Below are 26,816 nucleotides of genomic sequence, written 5' to 3'. Positions count from 1 at the left end.
TCATTATATGTGGGGGGCTGCCTTTTCCTTTGGGGAATTTCTCTGAGGCAAGGTAGGCTTATTTTTCTATCTTCAGGGCTAGCTAGTTTCTCAAGCTGTGCCCGAGGCGCCTAGGTCTGGTCAGGAGCGCTCCACGGCTACCTCTAGTGTGGTGTGATAGGATTAGGGATTGCTGTCAGCAGAGTTCCCACGTCTCAGAGCTCGTCCTATGTTATTAGTAACTATCAGGTCACTTTGTGTGCTCTTAACCACCAGGTCCATTGTGTTTCTGAACCACCAGTTCATAACAGCTTCCCTATGCCCCCGGAACACTGCAATCATGTTTGATCGCAGTGTGTTGGGGGTTAATGTGTCGGGGGCGGTCCGTGACCGCTCCTGTCACATTGTGCCGGATGTCAGCTGCGATAGTCAGCTGACACCCGGCCGCGATCGCCTGCGTTCCATCCGTGAGCGCGGCCGATTGCTATGACGTACTATCCCATCGGTGGTCATACGGGCCCACCCCACCTCGACGGGATAGTATGTCATATGGGATTAAGGGGTTAAAAACAGTCAGTGAAATATTTAACCTCACAAAATTAATCCACTGTGATCCACTGCCTTAATGTTATTATTATATTTTGCTTCGTCCCCTGCCCAGGAGATGTGGTATGCTTCGTACACAGTCAAAGTCAATTTTTAAAATAAACTTTCGATCGTGGGAAAACCCCTTTATTCTGACGTTTCCTCTGCCTATAGATATGGCGTGCATCGGCCGCCGGGATCATCCGAATGATTCACTTCAGCTGCGCGTAATTCGCGCAGGCGCAGTAAATCAGACAGCCGCCATCTTTCTGCAGACAGATATCGGCAGTCACATTAAAACTGCGCATGCACTCCTCCTATACAAAGTTGGCAGCAGTCAATGAATCATTCGGCTGATCCTGGCGGCGGCATGTTCGCGACGGTGTTCCGCTGGTGGTACCGCGTAAGAGGCTGCATGAATGTGTGAGTGAGTGTGTGTGGTGGATACGGCATATAGATGGTGTATGTGCGTGGTGCGACGGTGTTCCGCTGGTGGTGTCGCGCAATACGTTGGTACCACTAGAAGTTTCCATATTGAGACAACCATCACTTGGGTGTTCCAATATAGCGGTCGGTGAACTTCCTCCTCTTGGAATTCTGGGATATGGTGACATCTGGACAGAACAGGAAATTAAAACAATAAAAAGCAATTATATAGATTTTGGGTGCACCTCTGTATTCAGATGTGTAGTATAGAAGGGAAAAAGTGGGGAATGTGCTCTGGAAGCGGTCCTCTAGGTAACTGTGTTATTTTATACAGAAATGAGTCCTGGTTGGAAGAAGTGATGGTGGTCTGTGCTGGATGAAAAACAAAAGAAAAGATGAAGGACTTCAGCTAGAGACATCACTGGTGAGTCAGTGTGTTACCTGTACACTGACACTATACACTGTATGCTTTATAAAGAGCTCTTGTGTATAATGTCACTGGCAGTGGTGATCACTGTATTACATGTACACTGACACTTTATACAGAGCTCCTGTGTATAATGTCACCAGCGATCACTGTATTACCTGTACTCTGACAGTAAATACAGAGTTCCTGTATACAATGGCACTTAGTACTGTGCTTTTTTAAATTAATGATCAGTATTGTAGTATTCAGTCACTATGTGGTGGTAATATGTGGTCTGGTCATGATGTGGCGGTATTTGTTCCTTGTATGTGGTATTATTCGGTCACTATGTTGTGGTATATGTGTTCTGGTCATGGTGTGACGATATCTGTCCCTTTTATGTGGTATTAATGGTTGTTTAAAAAAAATTAAATGTATGTCACTCATTCCCTTAAAGAAAAATACATAAAAATATATTTATTTTTAATAGTTTAGAGTAGAGTAGGGCCCGGCCAAAAGAGTCTACCATGTTTGTGGTGACAGCTTAAAAATTCTTTTGGCCAGAACAAAAGATGCTGGTTATGAATGTGATCTGGTGTTTGATAGGAACAGTTAATATGTGATAGGTGAGGATGTGGTGGAGAATTTGAGTTTTTCCAAGAGTGGGCAGTGGGATGGTGGAGGCGGAGCTGGTGTGGAGCCTGGGTTGAGTCTCAAGGGAACCCGAAAATGTTGCCAGTATGGGGCCTCAAAATTTCTAGTGGAAGCCTGGTGGAAGCTTCCTGAGACTTCAATGTGCTCATGCAGGCAGCGCAATGACATTATTGCCTCATGCCGCTCTGCGGACCGGAACAAAAAATAGAGTCTGCAGTGCCGGGAATCAGGATGAGGTGAGTATAAACTTCATTATTTTTAATTCACATCATACTGTGTACTGGAAGTTGTGGAGTTATCATACTGAGTTTAAAGTGCTGTGAGGGCCATCATACTATATGTAGATGGTTAAGGGGCAATCAAACTGAATATAGGGAGCTGTTGCACAATCATACTGTATATCGGGATCTGTAGAGCCATCATACAGTATATAGGGAGAAGCTGATTGTGGGGCTACTGGGTGTCGGACCCTCAATTAACTGATATTGATGACCCATCTTATGGACAGGTCATGAATATAAAAGTAGTTGACAACCCTTGAAATTTTTGAGTGCTTCTTTACCAAACTCAGCAACCTGTACCGTTATGAGTAGCAGCGTACAAAAAATGATATAGTTGAGCTAAAGAGGGTTCAAAGAGAAGAAACCAAATTAATAATTAAATCATTCAGTCATAGCACACAAAAAGATGATTGTGCTAGTTATTGATGTTAAAATGCTAACTAGAAAGTCAATGGTCCAAAAGTGTCCATCCTAAATATCTATGTTTACCTCATTGGCACCTTTGTAATTAGGTTTATTATGCAATACCATACAATTCTCTCTATACAGCTAACCCCTAAATCTTCTTTTTGTTCACTTCCTGAGACTTTTTATTTAAGAGGGGTCTCAAACAAGGTGTTATCAGGAGGCTGGGGCTGCACTCACTTCCTCACATTGTCTATCACCCCTCTTGGGGCAGGATGTCATCAGGCGGTGGTGCTGCAGTGACTTACTACAATTTCTTTGATTGCCCTCCTCTATCTTCAGAGGAGGGCAATCAAAGAAATTGTAGTAAGTCACTGCAGCACCACCGCCTGATGACATCCTGCCCCAAGAGGGGTGATAGACAATGTGAGGAAGTGAGTGCAGTCTTGAATCCATGTTGTTGACAGAAGCTGTGGGATAGGTGATGGTACCACTGGCAGTCTGCTTCTGTACCAGTCGGCACAGTATATTCCTGTAAATAGTGTGAGGGTGGTGATAGAAGCTGAATGAATGACAGCATCACTGCCCCACAGCTCCTATGACAGCTCTTGTCACCAGTGGGTGGCGCTGGTGTGAGACAATCACCATCCTTAAATTAATCGTCATCAAGTAATAAAAGAAGTTGTGGGGCAGAGGTAGTGTCACTCACCATCTACATCCCGTAATTACATCTCCTTCCACAGTAAAAAACTGAGGCTGGTGGGGTCAGAAACAGAGTGCCAGCAAATCCATCACTTCTCTAATAGCTTCTATCAGTGCCATGGATTCAGGACATCTTCAGAAGGTGGCGATGCAAGAAACTGCAGTGAGCGATTGCAACGCCACCCCCTGATAATGTCCTGTCCAAGGAAGGGTGATAGATGCTGCAGGGAAATGAGTGCAGCCCCAGCCTCCATGTATGTGCTGTTTGAGAGTCCTTTCAAAGGAAATGTCACTGGAAATGAAGTAAAAAAACACATTTAAGGATTAGATAGATAGTGTAGCCTAAAGCTAATTAGAAAAGTGAATAGGGTGTAAAGATAGATATTTTCAAAGGACACCCCTTTAACACGCTTAAGCCACAAGACAATGACATCCAATTAAAGTATATTTTTCCAATTCTCCAATGATCACCCATTAACGTTCTTGTCATGTGCAACCCGATGTGTAAGATGAATGTACACCCACCTCAAATCTCTGGGAGTTTACTTTCTTGCCTCGCTTGTTCCAGGTGACTCTGGGCTTGGGATCGCCAGTAGCTTGGCACACAAAGGAAGCCACGCCCCCAGAAACGCCAATTTCATCCGTGGGCCTTTTGATAAACTCAGGAACACCTTGAGAAGAAACATAACACATGATTTAAGTAATGCCATGTGAATACCAATATGTGTGTGTGAGTCAGTGTGGCAGTACAGATCCAATATTAGTTACCAAAACATACTTCTTCCTTTGTATACTGTCCAGAAAAGTAAAGAAACATATATAGTGCGAAACATTACTATGGAGCCAGAAAACATTTTAGAGACAAATAGTGAGGGGCAAAACTGGGTCATGTGTGAGCTTTTCTAAACATGACCCTGGGATCACACAGCCTGTAAAGGGGTTTTCTCATCTTATTAAATGGTTCAAATTGCAAAGTGCTGGTAAAAACAAGGAACTTTTCACTTTACCGCTTATTACAAATCTCCTCCATTCTGAAAAGGGGGTTTGTCACAAGCAAAATGCATTTTAATGGGCTATATGGTGTTGTACAGGCCTTAGCCCCTATAACAACTATACTAGCACAGTCCCTGAGTCCAGGAGCAGTGCCTGAGTAAATACTTTTAAATTGTATGCAAATGAGGAAGCTACACTGTATTCCTTGGGGTGGCCAAGAGTTTGGTGCACCATTAGGTCTCCTCTTTTGTATATTGTGTACCTTTTCCCTCTACTGACTAACAGTGCTTGCTTCCCAGAGTGAGGACTGTTCGAGCGCTGCCGTCGTGTGTGCATGTGAAATGCCTGTCACCGCACACAATGATCATCAGAGCCCCAGATCTTGCTGTTAAGCCACGGTCACACTATCAGTATTTGGTCAGTATTTTACATCAGTATTTATAAGCCAAAACCAGGAGTGGGTGATAAATACAGAAGTGGTGACGTGTTTCTATTATACTTTTCCTCTATTTGTTCCACTCCTGGTTTTGGCTTACAAATACTGATGTAAAATACTGACCAAATACTGATAGTGTGAACGTGGCCTTAGGTCACTTTACTGCTATTCATACTCACTGAAGCAAGTTTTGAGGAACGTGGACTACGACAGAGCTTTGTGGCAACATTTTGGGTAATAAATTGGTGAACGAGGGACTGTCTGTTTTATTTCTGTCTTTTCATGTTTTTCAGGAATCCATTTCTGTACTACTTCAGATTTATTAAATTACTGCAGACCTGAATTTGATTGTTTTTTTTTTTTAAATAAACAGTTGAACGAAGCATAGTGTGGGGGAATTTTTATTGAAATGTGTTTTTATTTTTTATAACTGGGTTAGTAATGCGGGTGTCTGATAGACGCCTCTCCATTTTTAACCCAAGGAGTTGATGGAAGCTAAGATTTTTGACAAATCACAGCTTTCATCAATCCCAACTACCATTACCACAATTGCCCCAGGATAAGGGCAATTGGGAAGAGCCAGGCAAAACACCAGAATTGATGCATCTAATGTGATGCACTACTTCTGGGGTGGCTGCGGGCTGGCATTTTTAGGCTGGGAAAGGCCCAATAACCAGGGACCTTCCCAGCCTGATAATTTCAGCTCATAGCGGTCTGCTTTACCTTAGCTGGTTATGAAAAACAGTGATTTTTTTCATTTATTCATTAGCTAAATTCACAGTACAAAGTATAAGGTACCATAAACTACAAACGCACAGCATTCATTATATATCTCAAAGATATCTTTCTATCTATCTCTATCTTTGCTCATCTAACACCTAAACATCTGTTATTATTGGAAAGCCTGCAGCCTGCACTGACCCCGCAGCCTCCTCACCACTACCGAAGCTACCGCCTCACCAACACCGGAGCTCCTACAACCCTCAACCTATTGTCTCCATCCCCACCATCCTGTAGAATGTAAGCCTGCAAGGGCAGGGTCTTCTCCTCTCTGTATCAGTCTGTCATTGTTAGTTTGCTTACTGTAAGTGATATCTGTAATTTGTATGTGACCCCTTCTCATGTACAGCAACATGGAAACAATAGTGCTATATAAATAAAAAATAATAATAATTTATTCTCTCCCTCACAGACTGTACTCCATGTTACTCTCTCCCTCACACACTGTTCTTCATGTTATTCTCGCCATCACAGACTGTCCTCCATGTTATTTTCTCCCTCACAGACTGTTCTCCATGTTATTCTCTCCCTCACAGACTGTCCTCCATGGTATTCTCTCCCTCACAGACTGTCTTCCATGTTATTCTCTCCCTCACAGACTGTCCTTCATGTTATTCTCGTTCTAGTATATGTATGTGGAGCGCCCCCAGACGCAGGGCCGCGGGTTACTCGGTACCGGTGCTCTCTGTCTCAGTTCTAGGGTTGTCAGGCTGGCTGGACCCGGTCCGTGACCCTGCTAAGGGGTGTCCAATAAAAGGGGTGATGAAGGTCAGCTAAGGTTTCGTGACGCCACCTGTGGTATTCGGTCAGGGTGACCGACGCTGCTTGGGGTCCACTGGGGTGATGTGATGGCAGCTAGATGATGTACCTTCCCACAGGTGAAGTATAACCCCAGGGCTTCCTAGTAGTGTAGGTGGTGATGATGTGAGGCGCAGTTAATAACGAGGACACAGGGTTGCACTCTCTTTAACTTTTACTGAAGACTTCGGGATCCTCAATCCAGAGCACTGCTAACTGGGCTGTCTAAGACCGGCCGGTCCGAAGGCACATCCAGAGTTCCCTTTGCAGGTGGAAATCACTGCCTACCACTAGCGCCTGTGTGTTGTATTTCTTCCCTGCTGAGCATTCGGGATAGTTCTCACAACTCTCATGTTCGTTCTTTCTCTCTCTCCATCCCCCAAGTTTATCTGGATAGGACGCACCCATTTGACGGGAAGGCTCGGAGCTATTCTGGGACCCTAGAGACGCCCCTCTCCACGCTTGCCCCCTATGTCTTCTTAGGTGATGTATGGTAGACAGCCAACCTATAATCAACTGTCCTGCGGTATTTGTAGTGCTTGGAGTCAGTTACTTCCTCGGTGTTCCGGTCACCGGCTACGCGCCTCAGTAGGATGTTGCCGTTCTCGGGGCACGACTCCTACTGGCTCTCCTTTGAGCTCATTTCTCACTTTTCCACAATATCCTTCTCTTCGTGTCCTTTCTTAGGATGCCGCCGCAAGGTAGTGCAGGCGCGGCTCCGTCACTTTCTACTCTTTCTGCTAAGTACCTGCCAGGAACCCACCCCTGACAGGTCCTCCCTGGAGCTCTCCCAGGCTGCGTTCTGTCCTAACTTCCTATTCGACCCCCAGTTTTACCAGTGTGAGGAGTGGCCTAATACATAGTGCCTTTTGCTCCTCCTGGTGGCCGGAGTGTGAAGTGTAATGTGTGCTTGTGATACCTGGTCAGGTGAACTCCTTTAGTGCAATCAGACATAACATCACTCCCCTTAGTGGCAGAGCGACATTACTGCAATGACCAGGACTCTGGGGTGCTGCATATGTAGTTTATTTATGAACGCTGATTGGTCAAGGCCGGCCGGGCGCGACCAATCAGCGACGCGGGATTTTGGTTACAGACAAACAGACCCTTAGACAATTATATATATAGATGAGTGTGTGGAACATAACGGTAGTGTGGACTTGTCTGCGTGTGCTCAGGGTAGGCGTATAGCCTTTAGAATTCCGGCACCTTTGCTGTGATTGTATCCTCTACCTGTTTCCTTGACCCTTTGAGGGTAGCGTTCTCCTGTGAAGTTAACAAGGATCGTGTTTAGCGCCATACCTGCTCTGTTACTGTGTGTGAGTGACACAGCTCTACTGCACAGCATCAATACTGTTGCTGTGTGCGAGTGACACAGCGTCGTGTGCTATACACTGAGTGACGTTTAACCCAGTGCGAGCTAGCTATCGCTCACCGTGGATTCCGCCATTGTTCATATTAGCTGCAGTTTTCCATCTCTTTATGGTGGACCCCGGGTTGCGATCGCACTTCATCATAATTTATATTTAGTGCAATCCGCCAACCCTAACACACCCAGCCTCAGATTACGAAAAATGCCAATGCTACAGGTCAAATTTGGATTTTTTTTCACAACTTAAATAAAAAAAGAACCTAGACATGTTTGGTGCCTGTGAATGGATAATGCATGTAGAGGAGCTGCGGAGACACCATCATGTGTTTCTCAACACAGGCAGTGAATAGCCAGGCCTTTCCCCGGGAAGGAACAACCAAGGGAAGGGCAGCATCCAATAAAGGAAAACATCCAATAAAGGAAAACCACCTATGCCAAGCATGGTATCCATCCACAGACAGCTGTTTCGGGGTTTTTGCCCCTCATCAGTGTGGAGTAGGAAACTGGCTATAAGGAGCAGTGCCTAGTAGAAAGTCTATAAAGGCACGGATGATTGACCTCGTGGAGACCAAAACATCCAACACCGCGGAGACACCATCACGTGTTTCTCAAAAACCCCGAAACAGCTGTCTGTGGATGGATACGATGCTTGGCATAGGTGGTTTTCCTTTATTGGATGTTTTCCTTTATTGGATGCTGCCCTTCTCTTGGTTGTTCCTTTTCCTTCCCAGGGAAAGGCCTGGCTATTCACTGCCTGCGTTGAGAAACACGTGATGGTGTCTCCGCAGCTCCTCTACATGCATATTTGGGGGCAGTGTTCTAGATCACTACGTTGAGAAACACGTGATGGTGTCTCCGTGGTGTTGGATGTTTTGGTCTCCACGAGGTCAATCATCCGTGCCTTTATGTGAATGGATAATGACCTGGAGCATCATAATTGCAGGTCAGTTGAAGCATTTAGTGAACATGATAAAAAAAAAAAAAAAACAACTGCTGGAATTGCACTTTTTTGCATTTTACTGCACTTGGATTTTTTTTCCCTGTTTTTGAGTACACGATATGTTAAAACCAATGGTGTCGTTCAAAAGTACAGCTTTTCCCACAAAAAAATCAAGCCCTCACATGGCCATATTGACAGAAAAATAAAAAAAGTTATGGCTCTGGGAAGAAGGGGAGAAAAAAATGAAAATGCAAAAAAACAGAAAATGGCCCGGAGGTTAAGGGGTTAAAGCTATCCACAAAAGTTGGATCGCTTTCATTGAGCTATGTAACATACTGCAATCCACCTATGGCAGATCAGATGATGATATTGAGCTTTCAGCCCTTATTACTAGGTGATAATTGCTTGGTATGAAGGACTCCAATTAGTCCCTGTAATCGCTTTAATAAATTGTACATTGTAATGAGCCATCACAATCACTTCTTTATGTCTCTGATTTCATACTGACGAACATGGAGGTTTATTTATGTCTAATTTCTTACAAATCCATTGAATTCCGTATTTGGAGACTTTTATAAACTCATACTTACTTGGATGGACAACTGTTTGGCACCACATGCAAGCTATACCTTTCCAACCTCAGCCTGTTGGAAAGCACTGCCATATAATGTTCTATACCTGCATATTAAGACCAAACTCAATCATCTGTTCCCCAAACAGATGTTGATATAACACCAAAACACAACTTAGATACAGTATGGATAAAGAGGACCATCAGAGCCTGTGCTGAGTGTATCTTTGCAGGCAGGAAAGAACTTGGCATTAACCATCTACAAAATGTAGCCACAATGAGAGCTTTAAATAACTGTAACCTAATCCCTCTGGTATGGGTCAAGTACCTTATTCATAGCAAGCCTCAGCTGTTACCAACAAATTTTACCAGCTGCCAAATTTTAAGGGAAGGATGTAAAATTAGTCTGTGATGCCAGTTAAAGGGGCTTCTTCATGAAAAGCTTTTGCAGAATATACCATGACAAGGAGCAGTACGCCGAAACACAGTATCTGCAAATTGAGATTATGGTTTTGGATTTTATCCTCAGTCATGTGACAAGGTTCGTTAAAGGGTCGACATTGACTTTTAGGATTGCTGCTTTCTAAAAGTGGCTCTAGAGTTCTAGTCCTCTTCTTGTCTGAAGAAACAATTTGCATATTTCCCAGAGGAGCACTGCGGCTTAAAAGTCTCCTCAACTTGGCATGCTTAACATCAGACAACATCACCCTGCAGTGCTTTGACTGACGGTTTTACTGGCAGTTGCGTTGATAAGAACCACCGCAGAGGTGTTTCCCACACTGTCACACAGATGACAACGTGGTAAACACTATAGGAAGCCAGTAAAATGCAGAATAAAAACTCAAATCTGCCAGTAAGTGCATGGAAAAAAGCAATAAAATTATCCACTGTTGAAAAGATGTATGTGACCAGAATTAACAATTATTTCCAGCAGATGATACCTTGCACCTAACCCTGCACTAAACGCAGCTAACAGCGGTATTAATAGGGAATAAAATAGATGTTACCTTGATATAATTTTTGGTTCAGTTGCAGCAGCAAGGATTATAAACTATAAAGGCAATAATCCCTGTCTAGATGCCTGTAATACGCTATCCCTGCTGCCACATCTCACCCTACGTGAAATGCAGATAAGAGCAGTATTATTACAGAAAACAATTTATTTGAATTAGCCCTGAAAAAAGGCTATTAGTTTAACCCCTTCATGACCCAGCCTATTTTGACCTTAAAGACCTTGCTGTTTTTTGCAATTCTGACCAGTGTCCCTTTATGAGGTAATAACTCAGGAACGCTTCAATGGATCCCAGCGGTTCTGAGATTGTTTTTTCGTGACATATTGGGCTTCATGTTAGTGGTAAATTTAGGTCAATAAATTCTGTGTTTATTTGTGATAAAAACGGACATTTGGCGAAAATTTTGAAAATTTCGCAATTTTCACATTTTTAATTTTTATTCTGTTAAACCAGAGAGTTATGTGACACAAAATAGTTAATAAATAACATTTCCCACACGTCTACTTTACATCAGCACAATTTTGGAAACAAAATTTTTTTTTGCTAGGAAGTTATAAAGGTTAAAATTTGACCAGCGATTTCTCATTTTTACAACGAAATTTACAAAACCATTTTTTTAGGGACCACCTCACATTTGAAGTCAGTTTGAGGGGTCTATATGGCTGAAAATACCCAAAAGTGACACCATTCTAAAAACTGCACCCCTCAAGGTGCACAAAACCACATTCAAGAAGTTTATTAACCCTTCAGGTGCTTCACAGCAGCAGAAGCAACATGGAAGGAAAAAATGAACATTTAACTTTTTAGTCACAAAAATGATTTTTCAACAACAATTTTTTTATTTTCCCAATGGTAAAAGGAGAAACTGAACCACGAAAGTTGTTGTCCAATTTGTCCTGAGTACGCTGATAACTCATATGTGGTGGTAAACCACTGTTTGGGCGCACGTCAGTGCTTGGAAGGGAAGGAGCGCCATTTGACTTTTTGAATGAAAAATTGGCTGCACTCTTCAGCGGACACCATGTCACGTTTGGAGAGCCCCCGTGTGCCAAGGAACTTATCTACATGCATAGTGAGCCCTTTAAACCCCCAGGTGCTTCACAAATTGATCCGTAAAAATAAAAAAGTACTTTTTTTTCACAAAAAAATTTTTTTAGCCTCAATTTTTTCATTTTCACATGGACAACAGGATAAAATGGATCCTAAAATTTGTTGGGCAATTTCTCCTGAGTACACCGATGCCTCACATGTGGGGGTAAACCACTGTTTGGGCACATGGTAAAGCTCGGAAGGGAAGGAGCGCCATTTGACTTTTTGAATGAAAAATTATCTCCATCGTTAGCGGACACCATGTCGCGTTTGGAGAGACCCTGTGTGCCTAAACATTAGAGCTCCCCCACAAGTGACCCCATTTTGGAAACTGGCCCCCCAAGGAACTTATCTAGATGCCTAGTGAGCACTTTAAACCCTCAGGTGCTTCACAAATTGATCCGTAAAAATGAAAAAGTACTTTTTTTTCACAAAAAATTTCTTTTCGCCTCAATTTTTTCATTTTCACATGGGCAATAGGATAAAATGGATCCTAAAATTTGTTGAGCAATTTCTCCCGAGTACGCCGATACCTCAAATGTGGGGGTAAACCACTGTTTGGGCACACGGCAGGGCTCGGAAGAGATGGCGCGCCTTTTGACTTTTTGAATGGAAAATTAGCTCCAATTGTTAGCGGACACCATGTCGCGTTTGGTGAGCCACTGTGTGCCTAAACATTAGAGCTCCCCCACAAGTGACCCCATTTTGGAAACTAGACCCCCCAAGGAACTTATCTAGATGCATACTGAGCACTTTAAACCCCCAGGTGCTTCACAGAAGTTTATAATGCAGAGCCATGAAAATAAAAAATAATTTTTCTTTTCTCAAAAATGATTTTTTAGCCTAGAATTTCCTATTTTGCCAATGGTAATAGGAGAAATTGGACCCCAAATGTTGTTGTCCAGTTTGTCCTGAGTACGCAGATACCCCATATGTGGGGGTAAACCACTGTTTGGGCGCACGGCAGGGCTCAGAAGGGAAGGCACACCATTTGGCTTTTTAAATGGAAAATTAGCTCCAATCATTAGCGGACACCATGTCGCGTTTGGAGAGCCCCTGTGTGCCTAAACATTGGAGATCCCCCACAAATGACCCCATTTTGGAAACTAGACCCCCAAAGGAACTAATCTAGATGTGTGGTGAGCACTTTGAACCCTCAAGTGCTTCACAGAAGTTTATAACGCAGAGCCATGAAAATTTAAAAAAAAATTTATTTTCTCAAAAATGATTTTTTAGCCCGCAATTTTTTATTTTCCCAAGGATAACAGGAGAAATTTGACGCCAAAAGTTGTTGTCCAGTTTCTCCTGAGTACGCTGATATCCCATATGTGGGGGTAAACCACTGTTTAGGCACATGCTGGGGCTCGGAAGTGAAGTAGTGACGTTTTGAAATGCAGACTTTGATGGAATGCTCTGAGGGCGTCACGTTGCGTTTGCAGAGCCCCTGATGTGGCTAAACAGTAGAAACCCCCCACAAGTGACCCCATTTTGGAAACTAGACCCCGAAAGGAACTTATCTAGATGTGAGGTGAGCACTTTGAACCCTCAAGTGCTTCACAGAAGTTCATAACACAGAGCAGTGAAAATAATAAATACGTTTTCTTTCCTCAAAAATAATTATTTAGCCCAGAATTTTTTATTTTCCCAAGGGTTACAGGAGAAATTGGACCACAAAAGTTGTTGTCCAGTTTCTCCTGAGTAAGCTGATACCCCATGTGTGGGGGTAAACCACTGTTTGGGCACACGTCGGGGCTCAGAAGGGAAGTAGTGACTTTTGAAATGCAGACTTTGATGGAATGGTCTGCGGGCGTCACGTTGCGTTTGCAGAGCCCCTGGTGTGCCTAAACAGTAGAAACCCCCCACAAGTGACCCCATTTTGGAAACTAGACCCCCAAAGGAACTTATCTAGATGTGTGGTGAGCACTTTCAACCCCCAAGTGCTTTACAGAAGTTTATAACACAGAGCCGTGAAAATAATAAATACGTTTTCTTTCCTCAAAAATTATGTTTTAGCAAGCATTTTTTTATTTTCACAAGGGTAACGGGAGAAATTGGACCCCAGTAATTGTTGCGCAGTTTGTCCTGAGTATGCTGGTACTCCATATGTGGGGGTAAACCACTGTTTGGGCACACGTCGGGGCTCGGAAGTGAGGGAGCACCATTTGACTTTATGAATACAAGATTGGCTGGAATCAATGGTGGCGCCATGTTGCGTTTGGAGACCCCTGATGTGCCTAAACAGTGGAAACCCCTCAATTCTAACTCCAACACTAACCCCAACACACCCCTAATCCCAACTGTAGCCATAACCCTAATCACAACCCTAATTCCAACCCTAACCCTAAGGCTATGTACCCACGTTGCGGATTCGTGTGAGATTTTTCAGCATCATTTTTGAAAAATCCGCGGGTAAAGGGTACTGCGTTTTACCTGCGGATTTAACGTGGATTTCCAGTGTCTTTTGTGCGGATTTCACCTGCGGATTCCTATTGAGGAACAGGTGTAAAACGCTGCGGAATCCGCACAAAGAATTGACATGCTGCGGAAAATACAACGCAGCGTTTCCGCGCGGTATTTTCCGCACCATGGGCACAGCGGATTTGGTTTTCCATATGTTTACATGGAACTGTAAACCTGATGGAACACTGCTGCGGATCCGCAGCCAAATCCGCACCATGTGCACATAGCCTAATTCTAAAGGTATGTGCACATGCTGCGGAAAACGCTGCGGATCCGCAGCAGTTTCCCATGAGTTTACAGTTCAATGTAAACCTATGGGAAACAAAAATCGCTGTACACATGCTGCGGAAAAACTGCACGGAAACGCAGTGGTTTACATTCCGCAGCATGTCACTTCTTTCTGCGGATTCCGCAGCGGTTTTACAACTGCTCCAATAGAAAATCGCAGTTGTAAAACCGCAGTGAAATGCGCAGAAAAACCGCGGTAAATCCGCGATAAATCCACAGCGGTTTAGCACTGCGGATTTATCAAATCCGCAGCGGAAAAATCCGCAGAGGAACAGAATACGTGTGCACATACCGAAACCCTAACCCTACCCCTAACCCTAGCCCTAACCCTAGCCCTAACCCTACCCCTAGTTCTTACCCCAACCTTAGTGGAAAAATTTTTTTTTTTTTTTTTTTTTTTATTGTCCCTACCTATGGGGGTGACAAAGGGGGGGGGGGGCATTTACTATTTTTTTTATTTTGATCACTGAGATATAACCTTTCTCAGTGATCAAAACTCACTTTGGAACGAATCTGCCAGCCGGCAGATTCGGCGGGCGCACTGCACATGCGCCCGCCATTTTGGAAGATGGCGGCGCCCAGGATAGAAGACGGACAGATCCCGGGAGGCTCGGTAAGTATAAGGGGGGGGGAGATCAGGGCACGGGGGGCGTCAGAGCACGGGGGGGGGTGGATCGGAGCATGGGGGGGGTGGATCGGAACACGGGGGGTGGATTGGAGCACGGGGTGGGGGATCGCTGTGCAGGGGGGTGGATCGGAGCACGGGGGGATCGGAGTGCGGGGGGGTTTGATTGGAGCACGGGGGGTGTGATTGGAGCACGGGGGGAGCGAACAGGAGGACGGGGGAGCGGAGCACAGGACGGAGGGGAGCGGACCACAGATCGGGGGGCTGGGGGGCGATCGGTGGAGTGGGGTGGGTGCACATAAGTGTTTCCAGCCATGGCCGATGATATTGCAGCATCGGCCATGGCTGGATTGTAATATTTCACCAGTTTTTTAGGTGAAATATTACAAATCGCTCTGATTGGCAGTTTCACTTTCAACAGCCAATCAGAGCGATCGTAGCCACGGGGGGTGAAGCCACCCCCCCCTGGGCTAAACTACCACTCCCCCTGTCCCTGCAGATCGGGTGAAATGGGAGTTAACCCTTTCACCCGATCTGCAGGGACGCGATCTTTCTGTGACACAGCATATGCGTCACAGGTCGGATTGGCACCGACTTTCATGACGCATACGCTGTGTCACAGGTCGGGAAGGGGTTAATATAACAGCTTCAAGGACTGCTATTGAGCCGCCCACCAGGGCAATGGGGATACTCGGTACCGGGTCCTGGTCACTCTTAAAGGGGATGTCACAGTGTCTGCGACCCGTTCCGTGGCCCTGGGCGCCCAATTATAGTGGAAAAGGTCTTTAAAGGGAGAATTTGGTATTAAAGTCTATTCATGACGCCACTTGTGGTTTTTGGTCAGCGCGGGGACCGACGCTGTTTAAAGGGGTCCTCTGGGGTGGTGTTGTTGCAGCAAGATGGTGACGTTTCCCACAGGTGAAGCGGGGTCCACAGGGCTCCCAAGGTGTGTGGCAGGGATGATGTATGCCGACGAATAAGAGGAGGACACAAAATTGTAAAGTATTTACCTGGCTTACTGATGGTAGTAGTCCAGAGTCCAGGGTACCAGGCACAATTGGTGATGTGGTCCGGCCGGACTGGAGGCAAAGGTGATCCCTCTCCCAGGTGAGGTCCGTGAGCCTTCCTACTCGCGCTAATATGTGAGGTCCCTGCTGCCTGTAGCTTGCTGGCAAAGTCCTCTCCTCCTGTCCTAGAACAGGTAACTGTATGGTGGGCAGGTTGAGCCGTTTTACAGGGTCTCTATCACGACCCGGGCTCTTCAGGTGCGGCTTCACCTCCAGGTGTGGTGTGGGCAAATGGCAAATCACTTACAGTTCTAAGCCCTCCGGTTCTGCTATGTGTCTTCCTCGCTTCGGCTCTGAGGGTGCCCGATCACAGTTCCCCTCTAAGCCCTTTTCCACTCCTGTGCTCCTTCCCTCAATTGCTTCTCTGCATACAACAACCCTTCGGGTTCTCTTCCTTCCCAGGAGCCGCAGCTCAGTCCTGGCTGCACAGCTCCGCTGTCTGCTTCAGAATTCCTTCTCCTAGGTCTCCCTGGACCAACTGTCTCTGTCCACTGTCTGGCAGACTGGCTAACTCCTCTTCCAGGCCTGAACACTTAAAGCTTAGGGAAGCTCCCCTGAATCGGGGTCCTGAGCTCCCCCTTCTGGCCTGGATTCAGAATGTGTTGCGCGTAGGTGCTTACCTGGTAAAGAGAATCCTCCTGGTCTCCAAGCATGATATCGCCCTTCCCGAAAGGAAGGCAACATCACTGTAACAACCGGTTACCTGGGGTGTTACACTATTTCATCAGCTCTGCTGGGGAATATAGTGGAGAATTTGACATTTTATTTAGTCTTTGTTTTGAATTCTGCTCTTGGGTTCCCTCCAGTGGTTGTAGGTGGGAATGCAGTTGTCTCTGACTCGCAGTCCTGGCCAGGTGTATCGGATGATTACAATTCTGACTGGGATATTTAGGTGTGCAGGATCCTTTAGCCCTTGCCAGTTGTCAATGTTCCTTGTGAAGTGTTGGATCACTTTCTGGCTTCTCCTGCTTGCTGCCAAATTCAGAAAAGATAAGTGTTTGGTTTTGGTATCTGTGGCAGACTGCAGTGTGCTTGTTTCAGTTTTATTCCTGCTCTGATTGTAGGATTCACTGGAGTTGCAGATTTACGCTCCTACATCTTTTAGTTAGATGTAGGAAGTTTTTTTTGTATATTCTGCTGTGGATGATTTTGAAGGGTTTTAATACTGACCGCACAGAACTCTGTCCTATCCTGTCCTATCTAGCTAGAGTGGCCTCCTGTGCTAAATCCTGTTTTTCTGCCTGTGTATGTTTTTTCCTCTCCGACTCACCGCCAATACTTGTGGGGGGCTGTCTATCCATTAGGGATTTTCTCTGAGGCAAGATAGTATTCCAATTTCCATCTTTAGGGGTATTTAGTCCTCCGGCTGTGACGAGGTGTCTAGGTGTGTTAGGTACACTCCACGGCTACTTCTAGTTGCGGTGTTAAGTTCAGGATTGCGGTCAGTATAGTGGCCACCTTCTCCAGTGAAAGTTCTCATGCAGCTCCAAGGTCACCGGATCATAACAGTCTTATATGGAGGAGACCAGAATCTTATGTACTTACTGTACAAAGTCTCCTGTCCCTGCTGTGCAATCTTCCTATGTGATGACCATCTGACAGACCACAACAAGACACTGGATCATATATTACCAATAGAACCCACAGGTTCTTTTTGTTTTCAAAAATGTTCTCTCAACTAGAAGGTGGGGCCTCAGAAAAGCATTGTTTCCGATTACTAAGAAGTGGATCTCGTAGACTGGTAAAGTGTATGCACGGGATGCCAAAAATTAGAAGGAGACATTCCAATAACCCTTTGAAGAGACATAGTGAAGAACCTCAGAATTTTTTTCCCCATTATTAAGGAGTGGGTATCCTAGACTGGTAATGTGCATACACTAAGCGCAGAAAAACATTTACCCCTGAGGGGTATACATATATATCAAAGAATGTCAGAGGTAGGCCTCTCAAAATTGTTAATGTGGGCATCATAAACACCCTTAAAAAGTTATGGCGAGGATAGTATGATCACCCTGTTAATATGATGGTGGTGGAGGAGCAGGACAACACAAAAAAAGATGAAATTCTGAAGTGTATACACATGTTTGTGTGGGAAGGGGTGCATGGGAATAGTCAGAAAAAAGTACAGTCTCCAATAATCCAAATTAGTATCTAAGAAGAAAAAACCAAAAAACTAATATATACAATGACTTTTATTTCAAAATCAAAGGATTAAAAAATAAGCACGACACCCAAACCCCTGATCATGGGAGTGGGTTAATAAAAGCCTGGTCTGGTTAAAGCGGGCAAAAAATACAGGGGTCAAAAAATAGGGGAAAAAAAGGGGACGAAAAGATTCTAAATGCCCCCACTGCATCTAGTTCACTCTCTGACTTTGAAGCAGTTACAGAAGAAGAAGTAAGCAGGCTCCTTGCATCTTCTCGCCCGACCACTTGCACCAGTGACCCCATTCCGTCACATCTCCTCCAGTCCCTTTCCCCGGCTGTCACCTCTGACCTAACAAAAATATTCAACCTTTCCCTCACTTCCGGTATTTTTCCCTCCTCATTTAAGCATGCCATCATACATCCATTACTTAAAAAACCATCCCTCGACCAAAACTGTGCCGCTAATTATAGACCTGTCTCTAATCTTCCCTTCATCTCTAAACTCCTCGAACGCCTGGTCCACTCCCGTCTTACCCGCTATCTCTCAGATAACTCTCTTCTCGACCCTCTTCAATCTGGCTTCCGCTCTTTACACTCTACTGAAACTGCCCTCATTAAAGTCTCTAATGACCTACTAACAGCTAAATCTAATGGTCACTACTCCATGCTAATTCTCTTGGATCTCTCTGCAGCATTCGACACTGTGGATCATCAGCTCCTCCTCACTATGCTCCGCTCCATCGGCCTCAAGGACACCGTTCTCTCCTGGTTCTCCTCCTATCTCTCTGACCGATCCTTCACTGTATGTTTTGCTGGTTCCTCCTCCTCTCACCTTCCCCTTACTGTTGGGGTTCCTCAAGGATCAGTCCTAGGCCCCCTACTCTTCTCGTTGTATACTGCCCCTATTGGACAAACAATCAGTAGATTTGGTTTCCAGTACCATCTCTATGCTGACGACACCCAATTATACACTTCTGCTCCCGATATCACACCGACCTTTTTAGAAAACACCAGTGATTGTCTTACCGCTGTCTCTAACATCATGTCCTCCCTCTATCTGAAACTAAACCTGTCAAAAACTGAACTCCTCGTGTTCTCTCCCTCTACTAACCTACCTTTGCCTGACATTGCCATCTCCGTGTGCGGTTCCACCATTACTCCAAAGCAACATGCCCGCTGCCTTGGGGTCATCCTTGATTCTGACCTTTCATTCACCCCCTACATCCGATCACTGGCTCGCTCTTCTTACCTGCATCTCAAAAACATTTCTAGAATTCGCCCTTTTCTTACTTTCGACTCTGCAAAAACTCTTACTGTTTCACTTATTCATTCTCGTCTGGACTATTGTAACTCTCTACTAATCGGTCTCCCTCTTGCAAAACTCTCCCCGCTCCAATCTGTCCTGAATGCTGCAGCCAGGATCATATTCCTCACCAACCGTTACACCGATGCCTCTACCCTGTGCCAGTCATTACACTGGCTACCCATCCACTCCAGAATCCAGTACAAAACTACTACCCTCATCCACAAAGCACTCCATGGCTCAGCACCACCCTACATCTCCTCCCTGGTATCAGTCTACCACCCTACCCGTGCCCTCCGCTCCGCTAATGACCTCAGGTTAGCATCCTCAATAATCAGAACCTCCCACTCCCGTCTCCAAGACTTTACACGTGCTGCGCCGATTCTTTGGAATGCACTACCTAGGTTAATACGATTAATCCCCAATCCCCACAGTTTTAAGCGTGCCCTAAAAACTCATTTGTTCAGACTAGCCTACCGCCTCAATGCATTAACCTAACGATCCCTGTGTGGCCTATTTATAATAATAAAAAAAAAAAAAAAAAGGTTCCTCGCATCATGTTCTCATACACTTTATGCAGTATTAGCCCTCTGTGTCTGTACTGCTACATACTTAGGCAGGTAACTGGTTCATGCAGCTTTACATGAACACCTGAGCCTTACACTATAGCTGGTCCGAATAACTAAAGCAATTGTTACCATCCACCTCTCGTGTCTCCCCTTTTTCCCATAGTTTGTAAGCTTGCGAGCAGGGCCCTCACTCCTCCTGGTATCTGTTTTGAACTGTATTTCTGTTATGCTGTAATGTCTATTGTCTGTACAAGTCCCCTCTATAATTTGTAAAGCGCTGCGGAATATGTTGGCGCTATATAAATAAAAATTATTATTATTATTATTATAATGCCCCTAGAGATTATTCCCTGCCTGTCTGCGGAGGTTGGCACCCTCTTGAACGCACTATGGCGCCCCCGCTCCACGACGGCTCACCCTGAAAGCCCTGTACGTCCCTAAATGTGATGATGAAAGATGCCTAATGATATATCCAAATAGCCAACAACGCCGGGCCCAAAGAAAAGTAGAAACAGCCTACATAAACCAAATACCAGGTAGTATTTTCACCAACAATAAGCAAATAGACAGATCTGACCGCACAGGGCCCTACATCCTAATACACTAAGTAAATAGCTAAAGCTAGTGCACCCTATTGAATCCCTAGCAGAGAGTCCCTGCCTACCCGCGGAGGTTGGCACCCTCTTGAACGCAAAATGGCGCCCCCGCTCCTCGGCGGCTGTCCCTGTTGGACCTTACACCGTCCCTAAAAACAAGGGACGCCTAGACAGAGATAGTGCCTAAGGGGCTAAAGCGGTGACCCGTATTTCTATGTCCCTCAGCCTTCGGTCAGACCAAAAACGAGATATAAACTGTATAAAGACACACCAACTGGTGCTAACTGTAATATATTTTAGATATACATATTTAGATATACACCCTGCACCTTCTGAGGTACTGAATACAAAATGGCTGCTGGGCCCTTTAAAGATATATACATAAATGAGGACGCACTGGCCTCAATAGTGCAGCCAGAAAAAAATCTCTCCCAACCACGATAGAAAACATTTAACATAAAAAATAAAGTAAAGTCCTATCGCAGATATTCAGAACACTGATGTCCTATGTGCGCCAATTGTATATCCACAGTATATCCACAGTTGGTGAAAGAATACCAAAGAACAGAAATAAATAAAAAACCAGATCCACTTATCTGCGGTCCGGTTTTGCCTCTACGCGTTTCCCCCCAATGATATGGTTCTTCAGGAGGCAAAAGGGAGATTAGACTACCGTGTGTTCATATCACATCGGAGATGCATGCTGTGCCTAGTTGCAGGTGTCCTTTGGTTTTGAAATAAAAGTTATTGTATATATTAGTTTTTTGTGCATGGGAATAGACCACAAAAAAAACAAAAACATTGCATTTGAGTTTATGTTCCGCTGCTGTCATCCGGTAGTGTTGAGAAGTCTGGGCCACTCCAGCCCTTGTACATTTTGATAAGAGTCAGCCTGTCAGCAATTTCAGTTTACAGGAGGATGCGCCTATCATTTATAATACCTCCTGTGGCACTAAATCCCTGCTCTGACAAAATGTTAGCAGCAGGGCAAGCCAGGACCTCCAAGGCATAGAGAGACAGTTAATGCAATGTGTCTAGCTTGGATATCCAATAGATGTAAGAAACAGACGAATCATGGAGGACTCTGTTATGGTTGGCAAGGTACTCCTTCAGCATCTTCAAAAATATTTCCCTCTTTGTCAGAGTACCCAACGCATCAGGGCCTGGGTAATGGGAGGGTCTGAGAAAACTGTCCCAGACCTTTGATAGTGTTCCTCTGTGTTAGGGCTAGCGGAACGCACCGAGTAAATATAGAGGTTTTATTATAATAGATGCGTTCGCAGCCCGGGGTCCACCGTGCAGGAGAACCTGCTGCTAGTAAACGGCGGAACTATATGGCGGTATGAGCTAACTCTGTTACTTCACAGAGTAGCCGTGAACTCAAACCACTGCGCCCTGTTTGACTTCACAGTGGCACAGGCTAACTACCCAACTGAGAGCAGTCAGTGGTCATGCATGCATACAAAAACTCCTCGCCGGAGGTGCCAGCATTCTAGGGGCTTATTTCAGCCAGGTCCCTGAATACATTCACACAAAATCTCCTCGCCGGAGGTGCCAGCATGCTAGGGGCTTATTTCAGCCAGGTCCCTGAACACAAACTCACATGACCACACTGGCGCAAAGCACATAACATAGAACGATACTAGCGCATGGCCGTGCGGCCATGCGAGCCTTAAATAGTTGCAGCACGTACAGGACCTTCCTAGAAGGACCAATGAGAGGCTGCCACAGAGCGTGAGCACCTACAGGACCTTCCTGAAGGACCAATGGCTTTAGCTGCAGTATCTGATCATGTGACCCTCGATCTCCACTGAGAGATCTTACTCTGGGAATGCTCAGAACGACAAAAACAGGACTTAGTCCCAGAAGCGTCTGCTTGCCGCTGCCCAGCACTTACTTCAATGGCAGAAGCAGGAAAAGCAGCAGTAACTCTTTGTACAGAGTCAGACTGAGCGAGATGCTGGGACTGACGTCTCCGCTGAGCAGGCCCCACTGCGGCAGGAGAAGAATGGGAGACCGCAGCGGAGATGGCCCGAGATTCCCCCTGTGCAGAGGCAGGAACTCGACCCCTAACATTACCCCCCTACTTGGGCCTCGCTATGTTTGAAGGTAGCAATTAGCTGCAGAGCCCGAATGTGCTCAGCAGGCTCCCAGGACCTATCCTCAGGACAGTAACCCTTCCACCAAATAAAATTTTTTGCCACGTACAACCATGCACCCCAAAATAGCGTTCACCTCGTAATCGTCCGTAGATGAACCCGATGTCCCGGCAGATGACTCAGAAAACCGGGACATGTATACGGGCTTAAGGAGGGACACATGAAAGGTGTCGGTGATACCTAGGCGTGGAGGAAGGGCTAGACGGTAGACCACAGGATTAACCTGTTCGAGGACCTTGAAGGGACTCAAGTAGCGAGGAGCAAACTTAGTGGACTCAACACGCAGCCTGATGTTATGAACGGAGAGCCACACTAAGTCGCCAGGAGCAAAGGTCGGGGCAGGGCGCCGATGTGCATCAGCGGAGGACCTCATTCTCTCCTTGGAGGCCCGGATGGCATCCTGAGTGCGGTCCCAAATGTCTCTTGCCTCCACTGCTCAGTCTGCCACCCTGGAGTCAGCAGAGGACATGGGCATAGGCACAGGAACACATGGATGCTGGCCGTAATTAAGGAGGAAAGGAGTCTGACCGGTGGAGTCGGCTACAGGATTGTTAAGGGCAAACTCTGCCCACGGTAACAAGGATGCCCAGTCATCCTGCCAGGCAGAAATAAAATGTCGTAAATATGTAACCAGAGTCTGATTGGCCCTCTCAACCAACCCATTCCTCTCAGGATGATAAGCCGAGGAGAGATTCAACTCAATACTGAGTAGACGATAAAGCTCTCTCCAGAATCGAGACGCAAACTGGGGACCCCGGTCACTGACAATCTTGTCCAGCATACCGTGTAAGCGAAAGATATGCTTGATTAACAAGGCTGCCAGAGCCCATGCAGAAGGTAGCCGTGGAAGAGGCACCAAGTGAACCATTTTGGAAAAATGGTCGGTGATCACCCAGATAATGGTGCAGCTACGAGACTTGGGTAAGCCCACCACAAAGTCCATCCCGACCATCTCCCAGGGTCTGTCCGCCACCGGCAGAGGGTAAAGCAACCCAGCTGGCCATTGCCGAGGGGACTTGTTCTTGGTGCAAGAAACACACGCCCGAACATATTCTGCGACATCACGAGCCATATGCGGCCACCAGTATGTCCTCGCCAGTAACTCAGATGTCCTTTTGGAACCAAAATGACCACCCACCCTGGAAGAGTGTGCCCAAGAGAGAACCTCCGGTCACAAACTGGATGGTACAAAAGTCTTGCCCGGAGGCACAGACTCTAGCGAAACCGGGGCCACAGTTCTCAGGTTCTCGGTGGGGACAATAAGCCGAGGCTCCTCTTCCTCCTCCACAGATGATACAACGTAGCGAGAGAGAGTGTCGGCACGAATGTTCTCCCCAGAAAGAAAATGGAGGGTGAAATGAAACCGGGAGAAGAACAAGGACCATCTGGCCTGGCGAGAATTTAACCACTGGGCTGTCTGCAGGTACACCAAATTTTTATGATCTGTGAAGACTTGGAAGGGAAAACGAGCTTCCTCCAAGAGATGTCTCCACTCCGAGAAAGCCAACTTCATGGCTAGCAACTCCCTGTCCCCGATGGAATAATTCCTCTCTGCTGGTGAGAAGGTCTTAGAAAACAAGAAGCAAGGATGCTTCCGACCTTAAGCATCCTTTTGGAAGAAGACTGCTCCAGCACCAACAGATGAGGCACCCACCTCCATGATAAATGGCTTATCTACATCGGGGTGATGTAGGATGGGAGCGCTAGCAAAGTGTGACTTTATGGAGTTAAAGGCCTTGGAGACCTTCTCAGACCACAATTTGGGATTTGCTCTCTTCTTGGTGAGGGCAACCAAGGGAGCTACCAAAGTTGAAAAGTGCGGAATGAACTGACGATAATAATTAATGAACCCCATAAAGCGCTGCACCGCTGCTTTAAGAGAATAGGGTTCCTGCCAGTCCATCACAGCCTGTAGTTTGGCAGGATCCGTAGCCAATCCCTGGGCGGAGATGACATAGCCTAGGAAAGGTAAGGACTCCTTCTCAAACATACACTTCTCCAACTTGGCATAGAGGGAGTTTGCCCGTAGGAGGTCGGAGACGTTGCAAACATCTCTCCGGTGGGAGTCAATATCTGGAGAGTAGATGAGAATATCATCCAGATAGACTACGACCGAGGTGGAGAGCATATCCTGGAAGATGTCGTTCACAAAGTATTGGAAAACGGCTAGGGCATTACAGAGCCCGAAGGGCATCACCAGATATTCATAGTGCCCATCCCTGGTGTTAAAAGCTGTCTTCCATTCGTCCCCCTCACGGATGCGAATCAGGTTGTAAGCACCCGCAGATCTAATTTAGTAAATACCCTTGCTCCCCGAAGCCTATAGAAGAGCTCAGATATCAAGGGCAAAGGATACTTATTCTTAACGGTGATGGCGTTAAGACCCCTGTAATCTATGCATGGACGTAGTTCCCCATTCTTCTTCTGCACGAAGAAGAACCCAGCCCCAGCAGGTGACACTGACTTCCTGATGAACCTTCTTGCCAGATTTTCTTGAATGTACTGAGACATTACCGCTGTCTCCGGGAGAGATAACGGATAGACTCAACCCCGGGGAGGCTCAGCACCAGGCAAGAGGTCAATAGGACAGTCATAGGGGCGATGGGGCGGAAGGGTCTCCGCCACCTTTTTGGAGAACATGTCCGCATAGGACCAAAATTGCTTGGGGAGATAGGATAGATCTGCGGGTACCTCTGTAGTTGCAACCAGAACACACTCCCTCTGACACCTCCCTGTTATGTAGGCAATCCAGTGTGCCAGTAATCAGAGCACATACAGTGATCTGACAATAACCCAAAAACAATAGAACGAGCTCTGAGACGTGGAATCTCTGTAGACCGCAATACCTGAACCTATCCTAAACACAACTAAAGGCAGCTGTGGATTGCGCCTGACACTACCTATGCAACTCGGCACAGCCTGAGGAACTGACTAGCCTGAAGATAGAAATACAAGCCTGACTTGCCTCAGAGAAATACCCCAAAGGAAAAGGCAGCCCCCCACATATAATGACTGTTAGCAAGATGAAAAGACAAAACGTAGGGATGAAATAGATTCAGCAAAGTGAGGCCCGATATTCTAGATAGAGCGAGGATAGCAAAGAGAACTTTGCAGTCTACAAAAAACCCAAAAACAAAAAACCACGCAAAGGGGGCAAAAAGACCCACCGTGCCGAACTAACGGCACGGCGGTATACCCTTTGCGTCTCAGAGCTTCCAGCAAAAACGAATAGATAAGCTGGACAGAAAAAAACAGCAACAAAAGCAAAGAAGCACTTATCTAAGCAGAGCAGCAGGCCACAGGAAAGATCCAGAAGCTCAGATCCAACACTGGAACATTGACAAGGAGCAAGGAAGACAGAATCAGGTGGAGTTAAATAACAAGGCAGCCAACGAGCTCACCAGAACACCTGAGGGAGGAAGCCCAGAAGCTGCAGTACCACTTGTGACCACAGGAGTGAATTCAGCCACAGAATTCACAACAGTACCCCCCCCTTGAGGAGGGGTCACCGAACCCTCACCAGAGCCCCCAGGCCGACCAGGATGAGCCACATGAAAGGCACGAACAAGATCTGGAGCATGGACATCAGAGGCAAAAACCCAGGAATTATCTTCCTGAGCATAACCCTTCCATTTAACCAGATACTGGAGTTTCCGTCTAGAGACACGAGAATCCAAAATTTTCTCCACAATATACTCCAATTCCCCCTCCACCAAAACAGGGGCAGGAGGCTCAACAGATGGAACCATAGGTGCCACGTATCTCCGCAACAACGACCTATGGAATACATTATGTATGGAAAAGGAGTCCGGGAGGGTCAGACGAAAGGACACAGGATTGAGAATCTCAGAAATCTTATACGGACCAATAAAACGAGGTTTAAATTTAGGAGAGGAAACCTTCATAGGAATATGACGAGAAGATAACCAAACCAGATCCCCAACACGAAGTCGGGGACCCACACGGCGTCTGCGATTAGCGAAAAGTTGAGCCTTCTCCTGGGACAAGGTCAAATTGTCCACTACCTGAGTCCAGATCTGCTGCAACCTGTCCACCACAGAATCCACACCAGGACAGTCCGAAGACTCAACCTGTCCTGAAGAGAAACGAGGATGGAACCCAGAATTGCAGAAAAATGGAGAGACCAAGGTAGCCGAGCTGGCCCGATTATT

General features: G+C 46.0%; 1 protein-coding gene across 7 annotated transcripts in view; it reads right to left on the bottom strand.

Annotated features, from left to right (window-relative positions):
* Positions 1-26,816, bottom strand: part of PTPRS (protein tyrosine phosphatase receptor type S) — a 715,207-nt gene that overhangs the window by 437,937 nt on the left and 250,454 nt on the right. For all 7 annotated transcript variants that reach the window (XM_069767783.1, XM_069767788.1, XM_069767782.1 and 4 more), the window contains exon 3: positions 3,964-4,109. In XM_069767783.1, the coding sequence (XP_069623884.1) occupies positions 3,964-4,109 (146 nt within the window). The remainder of the gene's footprint in view (positions 1-3,963; positions 4,110-26,816) is intronic.

This window comes from Ranitomeya imitator, chromosome 1 (genome assembly GCF_032444005.1).
Source record: "Ranitomeya imitator isolate aRanImi1 chromosome 1, aRanImi1.pri, whole genome shotgun sequence".
NCBI classification, from domain to species: Eukaryota; Metazoa; Chordata; class Amphibia; order Anura; family Dendrobatidae; genus Ranitomeya; species Ranitomeya imitator.
The sequence above is the reverse complement of the archived record's forward strand: the minus strand, read 5'-3'. Positions and strand labels throughout refer to the sequence as shown.